This window comes from Bufo bufo, chromosome 10, assembly GCF_905171765.1.
Source record: "Bufo bufo chromosome 10, aBufBuf1.1, whole genome shotgun sequence".
In the NCBI taxonomy this organism is placed as follows: Eukaryota; Metazoa; Chordata; class Amphibia; order Anura; family Bufonidae; genus Bufo; species Bufo bufo.
This window is the reverse complement of record NC_053398.1, coordinates 140226354-140242543: the sequence shown is the minus strand read 5'-3', so window position 1 is coordinate 140242543 and position 16190 is coordinate 140226354. Positions and strand designations below refer to the sequence as shown.

The window sequence follows — 16190 nt, the reverse complement described above, 5'->3', positions numbered from 1 at the left end:
TCTACACGTGACCACCCAGTGATTGTAATGTGAAGTGCGTCCCGTCGATAGTTTTTCTATTGCTATGATGGTCCTGATATTGAATTGAATTTGCATTGAGAGAAATTGGAGGGAAGTTAAGTGTGGACACACCTGTATGTAAATGTTCATTTAATTACTGTGACCCTACCCTTAAGGGGAAGTGGTAGCTATCAATGGGGATGACTCATTCTGGTTTCATCATGAGCGTGCTCTCACGCTCAAGTGACTTCCATATAAAAGTGGTCAAGTTTTGTGGAGAGGATCTTGATTGACCTGCTCAAATTCTTGACCACATCTCCATCAAAGCTTAGATCCTGAAGTTGAACCTCAATGCTATTAAACACTCTTTGAATGAATTAAACCATTGACCGTAGGGCACGCCAAATATCAGTCTGACCTGTAGTATAGTAGCAAGCCTTCACCCCAAAAAAGTGGAGACTACAACATACTGTATGAGGTGACCAACTCCATATTAAAGCTCTATTGTCTTGGAATGAGGTCTTCAACAACTACTTATGGAAGTGATGTTTGGATGACTCCTTGCAATTGCCCATGATGTGGTTTGAATCATGTGCGATGCAAGAAAATAGGTTCAAGTGACCCTCCGGGCAGAAACTGAAGATGTTTGCCCAGAGGGATGTCATCTACACTACCTATTCACAGAGAGGATCATGTCCAGTGCTGCCCAGGACCAGAACCTGCAGCCATGTTTTTATGGATTTCTGGGGGAGAGGGGATGCAGGTAAATATAACTTTGGAAGTGGCCAACTGGGTAAAATTTGGGTCACTTAAATCGAAATCCATGGTTTACCACATAGTAAAGCACACCATAGACTATAAATTCCAAAACAATGGTGTCTTTTCTTTTTACAATTGGAAATAATTTCCAAGCGAGCACTTTCATTTCAGCCAGGCTGCAAATAATAGCAGCTATCAGCAATGATCTGTCTTTGGACTTTGCCGATAAGAAGAACCAGTTATTTTATCGTGAATTGTCTCCAGTCCCGAGCCGACACATTTCTACTTTATTTACTAAGAAAACACTCAATCTTTTGAGTTGCATTACGTTAAAATGGGCGAACGTTGTGTTTTATACCTTTTCCTTTGTCTGTTTTTGCTTGGATCGGCACAGGAACAAATGCCTTTAATCAACCAAGTCCGTCGTATATGTTATCTGCAAGCATTGTGTATAGATCTGCGCAGGAAATGAGAATACCTTTCTTGTGCTATCAGTAAAACAAAAAGAATGTAACTTTTTATATTAATTCCTGGCGCATGGGCAGCAAAGATATAGGATATTTTAATAATGAGTACTTCTATTCTGTGAGGACCCTGATGGACCTTCCAGCTGTATTTTGCTCTGCCTTCTCTATCCGCCAAAAAGTTCCAACCTGGTGGGGGAGAGGTGCTGCAGATGCAAAGGTGCATTAGCAATGTTTACCGATTTTACCAAATACTGCTTGCCCATACCTAATCTACTAATCATGTTCAAATTAGTGCTTTAACATCAGATTGTTTTAGGACTAGAGTCAGACTGGCACGCCAGAGACTCTGGCACAATAATAAAGGTCAAACAGACAACAGCCCATTTGGGTGGTGACTTTGGAGCCACTTACTTACCACTAAAATCTGTTTGTTACAGATTTAGACATGCAATGATAAAAGCAAAGATTACAATGTGATTAATAGAGAACATGGACATGTTTTATATATGTGGTGGACCAACAGAATCATCTTCTCTGCTAAGCCCAAGGAACATCAGCCCCAGCACTGCATAGGACTTGGTACCCATCTTAGATGTCTTCCTACTTAGCTTGTTGGAAATGGTGGGCTGCTCTGGAAGCCCCCATTAATATTACATTACTTCAGCCTAACCAGCCATTTACAGTGGGACTGGTTGACAATTTGGGTACCTCCTACCTTCCCTAGATTGATGATATTGGGGGAGACAAGGATCAGATAGGTTGAATTTAGGGATGAGTGAACCCGTAGAACCCGAACTTCAGGTCAGGGGCGTTGCTAGGGTCTCAAAAGATCCGGGGCCCAAGCCCCAATGCATATGGCCCAATTCTCTATGTCGACCAACCAACCCCTAAGCCCGCTATAGCTATACAGCTATACAGCAGCACGTACCTCTCACATCAAGTTCCTCCCAGGTGACGTCTCCTATGATGTAGATCTTTTCTGTCATCATCTTCTCTATCCCATCCGGGAACTTCTCTCAGCCGTGCCTCGTCTCTACAGAGTGTGACACACAGACATCTTAGCTTCCTCATTTTTCTGTACCCCCAAAATACTATCCTGAAGAAAAATGAGTGCCCCCCCATAGTAATAGTGCTCCTCATAATCTCACCAATAGTAATTCCCTTCTAGAATGCTCTCATTAGTAATACTGCCCCCTACAGTGCCCCCAACTTTGATAATGCTCCCCAGGTGTGCCCGTATTAGTTGAAGAGCCCTCCAATATTAATAATGCCCTTACAGAGCCCCCTGTAGAAATAAGGCCCCCCTATTGTTCCCCCAGTGGTAATAAAGCTATCTACTGACCCCTCAGTAGTAATAAGGCCCCCATAGTGCTCATAGTAGAAATAATGCAGATCTATAAGTCCCTCCTATAGAGCCCCCAGTAGTAATAAGAACGCCTAATGTCTCCTGGATTTAAAATGCCCCCACAGTGGCCCCAGTATGTATAATGCCCCCTACTGTTATAATGCTCACACTGAAGTGCCCCAGTATTTATATCGCCCCTACTGTTATAATGCTTGCCCTGAAGCCCTCCCAGTATTTATAATGCCCCCTGCAGTGCCCCCTGTAGTTATATTCCTCCGTTTACTGTCCTCCAAAATTATAATTCCTTAGCCCCTCCTCCATACAGTCCCGTATAAATAACATTATTTCCCTTCTCCGCAATAGAGTGCCATGTAAATATCATCACACCATCTCTCCAGCTCCCTCCAATATACAGTCCCACGTAAATAACATTCCCCCCTCCCCAGCCGCCTTCAACATACAGTCTCATGTAAAGAACATAACCGCCTCCCCAGCCGCCTTCAAAATACAGTCCCATGTAAATAACATCCCCCTCAATATACAGTCCCATGTAAATAACCCTTTCTATCTACAGCTTCTCTAAAATACAGTCCCATATAAATAACATCACACCATCTCTCCTGCCCCCCTCAATATACAGTCCCACGTAAATAACATTCCCCCCTCCCCAGCCGCCTTCAACATACAGTCTCATGTAAAGAACATAACCGCCTCCCCAGCCGCCTTCAAAATACAGTCCCATGTAAATAACATCCCCCTCAATATTCAGTCCCATGTAAATAACATTACTTCCTCCCCAGTCACTTTCAACATACAGTCCCATGTAAATAAAATCACCCCCTCCCCAGCCACCTCCAACATGCAGTCCCATGTAAATCACATAACCCCTCAACATTCAGTCCCATGTAAATAATATCACTCCATCCCACAGCCGCCTTCAACTTTCAGTCCCATGGAAATAACATCATTCCACCCCACTGTCCCATGTAAATAACTTGCCTCCCTTCAGCCTTAACATACAGTCCCAGTTAAATAACTACAACTCCCAACATTGCTCTGCCTCTCACACTGAGTAATCTACCCCTTCACTTACCTCTCCTCATGTAGCAGACCTCACCACAGCATCTTCCCAGGACTTCTCTTCACTGCTGAGCCTTCCTCTCCTTCACTGGTCTCATGACGGTGACATCATCGCAGGTCCTTTTAAGATACTGCATTTAGCACTGATCACATGACCTGTGATGTCATCACAGGTCCTTCAGCTCTTGCAGGGCATTAGATTAAATTGTATTGCCGTCCTGCGGATGGCAATACAGTTGTATCTAGCTGGCAGGCAATACATTCGGGGCCTGGGAGAAAACATCAGGGGCCCAGGCCCCAAATGTTTTAACCTAGCAAGCCCCTGTTTCAGGTCAAAGTTTGGGTTCGGGACCTGAACTTGAGCCCGAACTGCATTGAAGTCATCGCGGGTCTTTTGGCAGGTCCTGCTGAAAGAACATTGAAGACTCTGCGGCAGCGCAATCAAGTGGATGAGGTGAGTTTTTGTTTGTTGGTTTTTTTTTTACCCCAAAATGGCCATATTCTTTTGCATTCTGTCTTAAGAATGCTATTATTTTCTGCTATAGCCAGGTTATAACGGAAAATAATAAAATCACCTGAACACCGAACCTGAACCCGGGCTTCAGTGAAAAAGTCTGAGTTCGGGTCCGGGTACCCGAACTTACAAAGTTCAGTATGAACCCAAACTTTGTAGTTCAGGTTTGCTCATCCCTAGTTAGATTTCAACATCTGGTTACATGCGCTGCTGCAGCCATTGACTGTCCATCACATTAATAGGTCATGGATTGCAGCAGTACACGAGACCATCGTCAAACTGGATGTTAACCGGCAGGACCACAGTGCTTTAGTGGGGGTAAGAAGGAGCCTTGTGGCAGGAGGCAGGTAAGCATGCCTCTCTCTGCAGGTCCAGCGACGTGTATGTTTATGTATGGAGGGGGAGTCTGGCTGAAAGGCTCCCGAAGGTGGACAGCCCCTTTAAGCTAAATTATGATCAAACTGATACAAATATGAGTCAAATTAGTTTATGAACTGTCAGGGAACTAGAGATAAGGGCTACAGATCGAGCCATAAGAGCAGCTCCTTTTTTGGACGCACTGAAACTGAAAACTGTAGAAGAAATATTAAGAATTTTTAATAAAGAGATTGAAAATAATTTAAAGGGTAACTGTCATGTTTTCATCAAAAAATCAATTTTGGCATATGTTACTGCTGCAGCAGCATTATGCATAAAGCAATCTTTAGTTTCTTCACATACCACTGTTTTCCTTGAGTTTTCCCCTTAGTTACGGCTGTTTAAACATTTACAATATGAGGACCTTCTAAAGATGGCTCCTCTGCCAGTTCTCTGAGGCCAAAACTGCTTTCCCTCACTTCCCATACACACTTGCTGCAGCCAGCAGCTCTCTGCCAGCCAATCAGATTGGATTACTGAGAGACACGCCTCCTCACTCTGAAGCATAATGCAGGCATGCAGTGTGAAGGACCGCCCCTCTGTCTTCTGTTTACATTAAGTTGGGAGACAGACAAGCCCTAGCAAAGGTCTTTTAAAGGAAGCAGTGGAAAGGGACAGAAGACATTAATGAAAGCTGTTATTATAAGGTAATTGCCGATCTTTTGACAATCAATGACAGACTAACTCAGGTATACATGCCGAGCTGTAATAAACTGGCAAATAAAAAAAATATGACAGTTACCCTTTAATAAAGAAATTGAAATACTTAGTTTTGCAATAATAAAAAAAAAAATCTGAGGTGTCTCCTTTAATGTTTTTTTTTATAAAGAACAAACCAAAGAACAGACTTTATCATTTCCCAGTTACTTTTTTATGCTCCAGTAAAATTACCGGAGACGCGCTACCTATTATCCACAGTGCACTGTACTAATACAGGATTGATATAAATGAGAGACTGCATTGAATTGTAAAACAGTAAATGGATATTATGTTGTTGTGGAATAAACCGTGTAGCCCTGACAAACAATGACATCGTAACGAATGGGATTTTGGCAAATGCGACTGCGGTTTTTGCGTTGCTCGGTGATGGCGGAGGAGCATGACAGGGGGATGTTTACCATTGTTATGATTTCATTAGTCGCCTGTTTTTTCTTTCAAGGATGGGATCTTAGTGAATAATTGAGCATTGTTTTAGGATTCTTTGAAGATAAATCTGCTACAAAGTGAATGATAATTCTCAGTGTTTAAATCACAGCAAAAAAAAAGAAGAATAATTATTGTCATTCTAAGAATCGGCAGTCAAATGTCGTCTGCCAAAAGAGAAGGAAAACAGATCATAATACCGCGTGCATAAGATGTTGAGGAGACGTGCCACTTAGCGGCGTGACAGCCATTTTGAGGGATATTTGCCATTTATTAGACGGGAGTTTACTAATGACATCACTGGTACTAAGGTTCCAACGTGGTATTGATGACATCGCTTGTAACAAGATACCATTGTGTTATTGATGATATCATTACAGTAATAAGATGTTAACGCATCTTTCATGACATTGCTGGTAACAGGTTGCCAAGGTGTTACTGATGACATCACTGGTAACAAGATGTTAATTGATCACTGATGACATAACTGATAAAAAAGATGCTAATTATAACATCACTGTCAACAAGTGACAAGCCAATGCATCAGTGAGTAATGAGAGGTTAGTGACACGATGCTGATGACATCACTGTAAATAAATGCCGGTCTGTTATTGATGACATCACTGGGCAAAAGATGCTAACACGTCTTTAAAGGCATCATTAGTAACAAGCTGCAAACATGTCACTGATGATATCACTGGTACAAGATGCCAGTATATCAATAATGACATCACTGGTAACAAGATGTCTGATGACATCACTGACAAGAAGTTGCCAATGTGTCTCTGATGACCTCTCTGTTAACCCAATACCAATCTGTCACTGATGACATCACACTGAGAACAAGATGCTAATCTATCACTGATCACATCCCTGGCAACCAAATGTCAATATATTAGTGATGACATCACTGGTAACAAGATGCCTGATGACATCACTGATAAGAAGTTGCCAATGTGTCGCTGATGACCTCTCTGTTAACCTAATACCAATCTGTCACTGATGACATCACACTGAGAACAAGATGCTAATCTATCACTGATCACATCCCTGGCAACCAAATGTCAATATGTTAGTGATGACATCACTGGTATCAAGATTACATCCAATTGCTTTGCATCCATCCCAAGTGTTTTCCTCCCTGATATCCATACAATAGAGGCAGACTATAGGACTTCTAAAGCACATTGGGGAAAAGAGGAGGCCCAAGTTAGCTAGTTATATGTTTATAGTGATGCAAGCAAGAGGAGGAATTGGTCCAAACTCCATAAAAAAGAATGGAGGGCAACACAAACACCTAACCCCTCTGTCCTGGGTAGAAAAACACTGTACTATGATCTCCATGTTATGCCTTGCTATAGTGCCCTCTCTCTCTTAGTATGCCCCTACACCTGGTGGTCATGGCAAGTGTGACATTTTTGTGCATTATCCCCTCACCTTGACCAAAAAGTTGACTTCATAGTGTGAATGCTTTTCATGAGGCCACCTTGTGTTGTGGGAGGCCAAGGGTCAGCCACGCGATGATCGTTGCCTTGTGTTCAGGTGAATGACGTCGACGGAGGAAAATGACAGAAGTCTAAGTGTAGTTCAAAACATGTCAGGAACCCAACATGAAAGTCTCCTGGACCCTTTATTTATACACAGTTCAAAGGGTGTAACCCCTCAGAGTAAAACATGATTGGTTTACAGACATTTCAATAATGGCTTTTGATTGGTACACAAATAATACTTCTTGATTGGTTAGTATTTTACAAGTTTCACTTTTCCAAAAATGTGTTAACTAATAAGTTTTTGTTTTTTTTAGCAAGAGATGCATATTTGCGATTTAGCACGTACAAATCTTATCTTAACACACACGGCTCACTTATATAGGTTTTTAGCTTACTCTTGTCATATGCTTGTTTTTTTCAAATGTCACCACATTATATCACGTACACAGAAAAGTGAAAAACATCTAATGAATTTTATATCCACTTTCAGAAAAGCTGGATAATTTCCTTAACACTTGCGTGGGCAGGGATAACATGTTAAGGGCTTATCATACCATATTCAAGCAAATTCGGAACCTCTATTCGACTTCCACTCTTCAACACTTTTATTGTAGCTCATCTATTGTGTCTACGTCTTCGAGTGACCAGGAACTGATTCTTCTTCTCTCAATGGGAAAAAAAAAACAAGCAAAAACAAAAACTCACAATGAATTTGTCTGGATCCGCTTCCCACATGCTGCAGAAAATGACTAATTAACTTGGCAAATGCCTTTTAAATTAACACTAATTTGGCGGCCCATCGCTGGTGAATTGAAAATTTTCAATATGTTTCACTTTGCTGTCTTTTGTCCTCCCTCCTTTTTCTAAACTATTGGCTAAGTCGGATGGCTTCAAGTAGGATGTGGCTGGCAGTCTTCTTTTCTCTAAAATGCAAATTCATGATTCTCTTGGTCTCATGCCTGGCTGTCTGGAGCTTTCTCTCCGACCTTATGGCTGAAGCCTAGTCGACGGCGTTCCGATCTTATACAAACCGGTCCAATACCGCTTGCAAAGCTGATTATCCATATCTTTCATCCCATTATGAGGAGCTTCTACATGCCGATCATTGACATCTGGCTTCACATTCTTTATTACTATTTTCAGTTGTTTTAGTGCTGATTGTAGACCTACTAGGATTCCTTGACTGTTGGGAGGGTTCAATGTTACAGTTGAGCCTAATGGATTTCCATTGACCTATAATAGGATCTGATTGAACAGAATAGGACCTGATTGAACAGAACCCTGAGATCAGTGTGAACCGGGTCTAACTAAGCAAAATGCAACACTACATAGGTCCATGCTGCAACTTATTCATACTGGCTCCTCTATAGTCAGCTGTGCATGTGTGGCCACCCTCCATTCACCGCTATGGGAGTTCTGAAAATAGCTGAGCACTGACTTTGCTAGCTTGCTCTCCATTTACTGCTATGGGACTACTGGAAATGGTCAAGCATGCTCACTTAGCTAGTTCAATAAAGAGACTTAGTTCTTTGCAACAAGGAGTGGTTCTGTACATCATTCAAGGTTTTGTTTTATGGTTTGACCTTTATGTTTCCATGACTCACTTCTGCCTACAGGTGCCATGTCCTGTAGCTAACCGTTTTTTGACTATAAAAGAATATGGCGGCTCCTATGAACATCTGATAAGTAGAGTTTTAGGTGTTGTTTCAACCCATAACCACTTTGTCAACTCATTTTGCAACGTCAGATGTTCCTCTAATTTGGTCACATTTCCCCAAACATTAGTCAAGTTGTTGGATTCATCTGTGGTCATTGTGGTGATTTAAGATATCTAACTAGATACATTTTTTGGTTGGCTGGATACATAGATACTAGGGATGAGCAAATCAATTCTAAAATTTGACAATTTTTTTCACGACATTTGGGTTCGACAGAATTTAACATTTTGAATTTTGCTTCAGGAGAATAGTGAGCAAGATGTCCTGACAATCAGAGACCTTGAAAGTCGGGTAGTATTTAGTCAGACCTGAATGAAATGAGATAACTGATCCAGCCCCAAATCGAATTTTAAGACATTCGCTCATCTTTGGTAGATACATGTAGACCATTTCGACCTTCATCACTGACAATTGAACAATTAACAGTTAACTCTTTTAAAAGTGCCTTATGAAAGTTATTTAACCTTTTCTTGCTCTAGGTAATTGTGGTTTGCCCAGTGCATGAGGATTTATGGAGTCTGATTGCCAACGTCGCATATAATATAAGCAGTTATAAGGTTGCTATGTTACATTGTGCGGCCCCGTGATGAATGGCTTGTGGTTTTATATTATAATCATTACCTCTAGTGTCTTGTTTTTACTACCTAATAATCCCGTCTGGTTTTATGGAAGCAAGTGCGTTTTCAGGAATGCATTTCCCTTTTACTACCCACATGTGGGAGCTCAGTGCCATGTGGAAAAGTGAGATGAGGAGAGAGCTATAAGTGGAGCCAAGCAGGCATGAATTAACCACTGCTGCTTCCCACATCCTTTATCCTCCATCTTGGAACCGATTGTGTCTATTTGGTGGGCTTTTCAAGGATAAAGATCATCTTCTTTGCTCTTTTCGCATGCAGTGGTGCACAGATTTTGTAATCAAGGAACATGATTATATGGTGGATCTTATAAGGACAGAAGGTAGTCAGAAGGTTAATTTAGATACAGACAGGGATAATTATAAAATAGCCAAAGAAGAAGTCTTACTTACCTGTCCAATCCTCTACCATTCTGGTGCATCTGCTTCTGTGCATTGCAGTGACCACTTTATGTAGCCTCAATGGTTCTGGTGGGGTAGTCAGGTACATGAGGTCTCTCTGTTGCAATAATGTCCCAGACTATCCCACGGGACTTCTGAGGCCAATAATTGACTGCAGTGACGGCCTCACCACCAGTTGCATCCCCATTGCCGGAATCAAAGCCAGGTGAGGAGCATAGGAGCTGTGCAGATATTGGACCTGCAACTAAGGCTTCATTTCATGCTTTTACCTAAATATTTGGAGGCTCGGGGAGCCCTTTCTAAGGTGGAATTATTCAGACCATGTTGCAACAGCTTTTGGAGCTAAAGCTAGAAGTGGTTTCGGAAATATAAAAGAATGTCTTCTACTTCTTAATCCTACTGGAGCTACTGTACTTCTAGTTTTGGGTCAAAAGCTGCACCAAAAACTGCAGGTGTGATTCCAGCCTAAATAATAGATTAGACTTGGCCCCTGAACTGGCCTGCAAAATGTCCGTTGTAGTATATCCCTCCCAGGTAAGATGGGTACCCTGGTCCCATCTTCTGTTTTGTTTCATTCCAACTCTATAGAGAAGAAATTTACAAAATGATTGCTACTTAGAGATAATGTCTTGCATCAGTAGAGATGTATAAATGTGTCTGTTGTGTTATTGCAGGTTCTCCATGCTAAAGGATGATGCAGGCTGGCTCTCCATTAACCCAGTGAATGGAACAGTCAACACAACGGCCCCACTCGATCGGGAATCCTCATTTGTTCACAACAGCACTTACACCTCCCTGATCTTAGCAATAGACAACGGTGAGTACTGAGCATCCTGTGTGCTTCTCTATGGCAGTGTGCTAAGGGGAATTGACATTTTTAAGGCAAAATCTGTCCCCTGGCAACTTTGAAACCGTCTCACAGGAAATGGGGGCATTTCAGAGCTAGCTGACATCCTGAGCCTGACGGAAGAACTGTTTCTATATACAGTAGGTGTTTGTGAGATTGTGTTTTCAGCACGACAGCGTCGCGCTGATACTCGGCGACGTGGTGCCGAGATCTCGCACTCACTGGGATAGCGACAGCACATCCCAGCAAGCGCGTCATAGAAGCGACGGGAGATCCGACTTGGATTCCCGCCAATTCTACACGTGTGCGGCGTTTGTTATGAATCCTGAGGGGGAAGTCCCCGCCGGATTTTAAATAAAATCCGGCCTGGGTCCCGCCCTCAGGAGCATACCGGGCCCTTAGGTCTGTTATGGGTTGTAAGGAGAGCCCCCCCTACGCCGAAAAAAACGGCGTAGGGGGTCCCCCTACAATCCATACCAGACCCGTATCCAAAGCACGCTACCCGGCCAGCCAGGAAGGGAGTGGGGACGAGCGAGCGCCCCCCCCCCCCTCCTGAGCCGTACCAGGCTGCATGCCCTCAACATGGGGGGTTGGGTGCTCTGGGGCAGGGGGCGCACTGCGGCCCCCCCACCTCAGAGCACCCTGTCCCCATGTTGATGAGGACAGGGCCCCTTCCCGACAACCCTGGCCGTTGGTTGTCGGGGTATGCGGGCGGGAGGCTTAACGGAATCTGGGAGCCCCCTTTAATAAGGGGGCCCCCAGATACCGGCCCCCCACCCTAAGTGAATGAGTATGGGGTACATCGTACCCCTACCCATTCACCTGCAAGAAAAGTGGTAAAAACACAAATAAACCACACAGTGTATTAAAATATTTTATTTTTCTGCTCCGGAGGCCGCCCCCTGTCTTCTTTATTAGCTCTTTTACCAGGGGGGGGCTCTTCTTCTTCCGATATCCCGACGGGTCTTCTCCGCTATCCGGGGGGGTCTTCTCAACTCTCCGGGGTTCTCCTTCTGTCTTCTCCTTCTGTCTTCTCCTTCTGTCTTGTTGTCTCGGCGCACCCCGATTCTTCGTCTTCTCTTCTTGTTTTCGCCTCTCTCTGTTGTTGACTCGGCGCACCCCGGTTCTTCGTCTCGCGAGACGAAGAATCGGGGTGCGCCGAGTCTCGCGAGACGAAGAATCGGGGTGCGCCGAGTCTCGCGAGACGAAGAACCGGGGTGCGCCGAGTCAACAACAGAGAGAGGCGAAAACAAGAAGAGAAGACGAAGAATCGGGGTGCGCCGAGACAACAAGACAGAAGGAGAAGACAGAAGGAGAAGACAGAAGGAGAACCCCGGAGAGTTGAGAAGACCCCCCCGGATAGCGGAGAAGACCCGTCGGGATATCGGAAGAAGAAGAGCCCCCCCCGGAGACAGAAGACAGAAGGAGACAACAAGACAGAAGGAGAAGACAGAAGGAGAACCCCGGAGAGTTGAGAAGACCCCCCCGGATAGCGGAGAAGACCCGTCGGGATATCGGAAGAAGAAGAGCCCCCCCCCGGAGACAGAAGACAGAAGGAGACAACAAGACAGAAGGAGAAGACAGAAGGAGAACCCCGGAGAGTTGAGAAGACCCCCCCGGATAGCGGAGAAGACCCGTCGGGATATCGGAAGAAGAAGAGCCCCCCCCGGAGACAGAAGACAGAAGGAGACAACAAGACAGAAGGAGAAGACAGAAGGAGAACCCCGGAGAGTTGAGAAGACCCCCCCGGATAGCGGAGAAGACCCGTCGGGATATCGGAAGAAGAAGAGCCCCCCCCTGGTAAAAGAGCTAATAAAGAAGACAGGGGGCGGCCTCCGGAGCAGAAAAATAAAATATTTTAATACACTGTGTGGTTTATTTGTGTTTTTACCACTTTTCTTGCAGGTGAATGGGTAGGGGTACGATGTACCCCATACTCATTCACTTAGGGTGGGGGGCCGGTATCTGGGGGCCCCCTTATTAAAGGGGGCTCCCAGATTCCGTTAAGCCTCCCGCCCGCATACCCCGACAACCAACGGCCAGGGTTGTCGGGAAGGGGCCCTGTCCTCATCAACATGGGGACAGGGTGCTCTGAGGTGGGGGGGCCGCAGTGCGCCCCCTGCCCCAGAGCACCCAACCCCCCATGTTGAGGGCATGCAGCCTGGTACGGCTCAGGAGGGGGGGGGGGGGGCGCTCGCTCGTCCCCACTCCCTTCCTGGCTGGCCGGGTAGCGTGCTTTGGATACGGGTCTGGTATGGATTGTAGGGGGACCCCCTACGCCGTTTTTTTCGGCGTAGGGGGGGCTCTCCTTACAACCCATAACAGACCTAAGGGCCCGGTATGCTCCTGAGGGCGGGACCCAGGCCGGATTTTTATTTAAAATCCGGCGGGGACTTCCCCCTCAGGATTCATAACAAACGCCGCACACGTGTAGAATTGGCGGGAATCCAAGTCGGATCTCCCGTCGCTTCTATGACGCGCTTGCTCTCCATCGCGGCAAGCCAGCTCGGCGCTGGCTCCCGCGATGGGGCTCGTATGTGCTCAATCTCGCCAAGAAATACAGCGAGATTGACACAAAATCGGGTTCACCTACTGTAGCTTCTGAACATCACAGGAGCCTCGTGTGTCTGTAAGTGTGAGATATCCTCCTTGTCAGGTTTCTGAGCCCCCTAGAAGAAGACAAACATGGTGGGATGTAAGGGAAGTCAGGTCACTACGTACAGTACTGGCATATTCAAGAAAAGGGAGACATCCACTGCTTGTGAGAGAAATGCATCTAGTTGTGCTGCTGAAACAGGGAATAAAATGGCTGAAAGAGACTTTAGGGAAGCCCAGACATAACAGTCCCTTCACGATTATGATTGTACAAGCATTATACATAATTCAAACTTTGGTACAGATGTAATATAGTTAATACACATGCTTAACTAGATGCGTTAACTAAACTAGTTGTGTTAAGCCAACATCTTCAATTGGTTTTCATTGGCCCCGCTGCTCAGTTCTGGCTCTTTCACCCCTCATCAGTCTGCACCGGGGTCACATGTCCTGCTGCAACCAGTTAGTCATATGTCCCACAAATGAAATGTGACCGAGTGACATGACGCTTGGGGAGCACATTACTGCTGTGGCTAGTCATAGGCAGACATGGCCCCATCCATTTCAGAAGCTGAGAAGTGGGGACTGAAGCACAATGACCCGGAGGAGCAGCAGGGAACAAGTAAGTATGGTTCCCCCCACAAGTCCGCCAGGGAGGTAGGACAACTCCCTTAAAGTGATGATTCACGATTTTTTTTTACAGTTTAGCAGAGAGTCTTTAAAATGTCCTGTCGTTTTCATGCCGTTGCTTTTGTTCCCGGCGCTCCCATTCCTGCTGGGCCTGTAGAGAGCCCCTTTTGAAATGGATCTGGCTTCTCTCACCTCATGATCAACTGTCCTCATGAAGGGAAGCCACATCTAGGCACTCATGTAGCATTACATGGTGCTGTTCAAATGTAGGTCCATCCATGTACAAAGTGCATGGGAACCCAAGAATGGGCGCCATCCTAATAGGGCATATGGACATGGGGTACCATGCTGAGACAACCCGCTCAGTCTAGTTGTAACCTTGCAGCACACCCTCCAGAAGCAGAATGGTTAAATTGTAGGCTGCACAATGAAGTACTTAATAAGACCGTGTATACCCTATACATTGCCGGGTTGTGCACAGGTTTCATAGATGACCTTTCCTGAAGTGCCACTTGTGCATGAAAAACTCTAGCTTCAAATTTTATAATGAAAGGTTTTGAACTTCAATCCTCCTGCATCTGCACAGTGGAGAGCCTGTCCACAGCTGCTACATGAAAAGATGGAGGCCCAGGGTTACAGATGGTCGAATGCATCATATAATCTCATGCTTTCAAAGAAAGAGTGCTGTTGAAGTCTATTTTATCTCTATTTTCTGTTCCGTTAGATGCAATCTATTGTTCTCTGTTATCAGCCCAGAAGAGTAACCTGAAGCTCCTGAGCTGAATGCAAAATCTGTTACAAGGCTCCCGGTGCACATCGATTTCTGCCACAGATTTCACCCTTTGCAATGCAGATCGCTATTTTATGTAACGTGTGTCCATTGCTGAGATCCTTATACTTACATACTGTACGCACCTCAATCAACCATAACAGTGTGTGGCACCAAAATAGCTCTGTCCTGTTGACACATAGACTCTATAAGAGCTCTGGAGGTTTCCTATGGGATCTGGCACCAAGTTGTTAGCAGCAGATCCTGTAAGTTGCTTGGTGCGGCCTCCATATTTCAGTCATGGGATTGAGACTTGGGGACATTGGAGGTCAAATCATCACCTTAAACTCTTTGTCATGTTCCTCAGACCATTCCTGAACGATTTTTACAGTGTAGTTGGGGTATCATCCTGATGAAAGAGGCCACTGCTATTAAAAGGCACCACTGCCATTAAGGGGGCTATTTGTCTGTACAGTGTTTAGGTAGGTGGGACGTGTCACATCCACATAAATGTAATAACTCAAGGTATCCCAATAGAACACTACCTCCGTAGGTTTGCCTTTTCTCTTAGTGCATCCTGGTCAAACCTCTTCCCAGTTGAGTGAAGATTGCACACCCAACCACTCACACAACCTAAACGTGATTAGACCATGCCACCTTCTTCTAATACCACAGTTCTGATGCTCATGTGCCTATGGTAGGTGCCTTCAGTGATGGTCAAGGGTCAGCCTAGGCACTGTGACCAATATGTGGCTACAGAGCCCCATACACACCAAGCTGTGATGTCCTGTGTGCCCTGACACCTTTCTATCATAGCTAACCTTCATTTTTTTAAGCAATTTTCTCTACAGAAGTTCTTCTGTAGAATCAGACCAGTCGGGCTAGCTTTCACTCCCCATGCATATTAGTGATCCTTCTTTGCCTAAGACCCTGTTTTTGGTTCACCAGTTGTCCTTCTTACCATTCTTGGTAGATAACAATTATTCTATAATATACTGTGAAAACCCCACAGGACTTGGCATTTTGGAGATTAATTGACCCAGTTGTCTTGGCCCATTTCAAAGTCATTGAGATCTACTTAAAGGTTAGAAACACTGGCATTTCGCTTATCAGCTATACTCACAGAAGGGTACAGAGCTTTATGGTTAGAGTAGCCTGGAATACTCCTTAGTGATTACAGTTCTCTGGTGGGCACAACGCTTAATGGTTACATTCATCTGGCAGGCATATGGGTTAGTGGTTACAGTCCTCGAAGAGGACTATCCCTTGGTGCTTTTCTCTGACGGGTGCACAACTTGGTGGTTATAGGTCTTTTCGGGTACACAACTTGGTGGTTCTAGGTCTTTTGCATGAACATTGCTTAGTGGTTACTGTTCTGTG

At 44.8% G+C, this 16190-nt stretch overlaps 1 protein-coding gene across 1 annotated transcript in view; it reads left to right on the top strand.

The window, feature by feature from the left end:
- Positions 1–16190, top strand: part of CDH13 (cadherin 13) — a 530998-nt gene that overhangs the window by 475708 nt on the left and 39100 nt on the right. The window contains exon 11 of the mRNA XM_040409712.1: positions 10644–10786. Within this exon, the coding sequence (XP_040265646.1) occupies positions 10644–10786 (143 nt within the window). The remainder of the gene's footprint in view (positions 1–10643; positions 10787–16190) is intronic.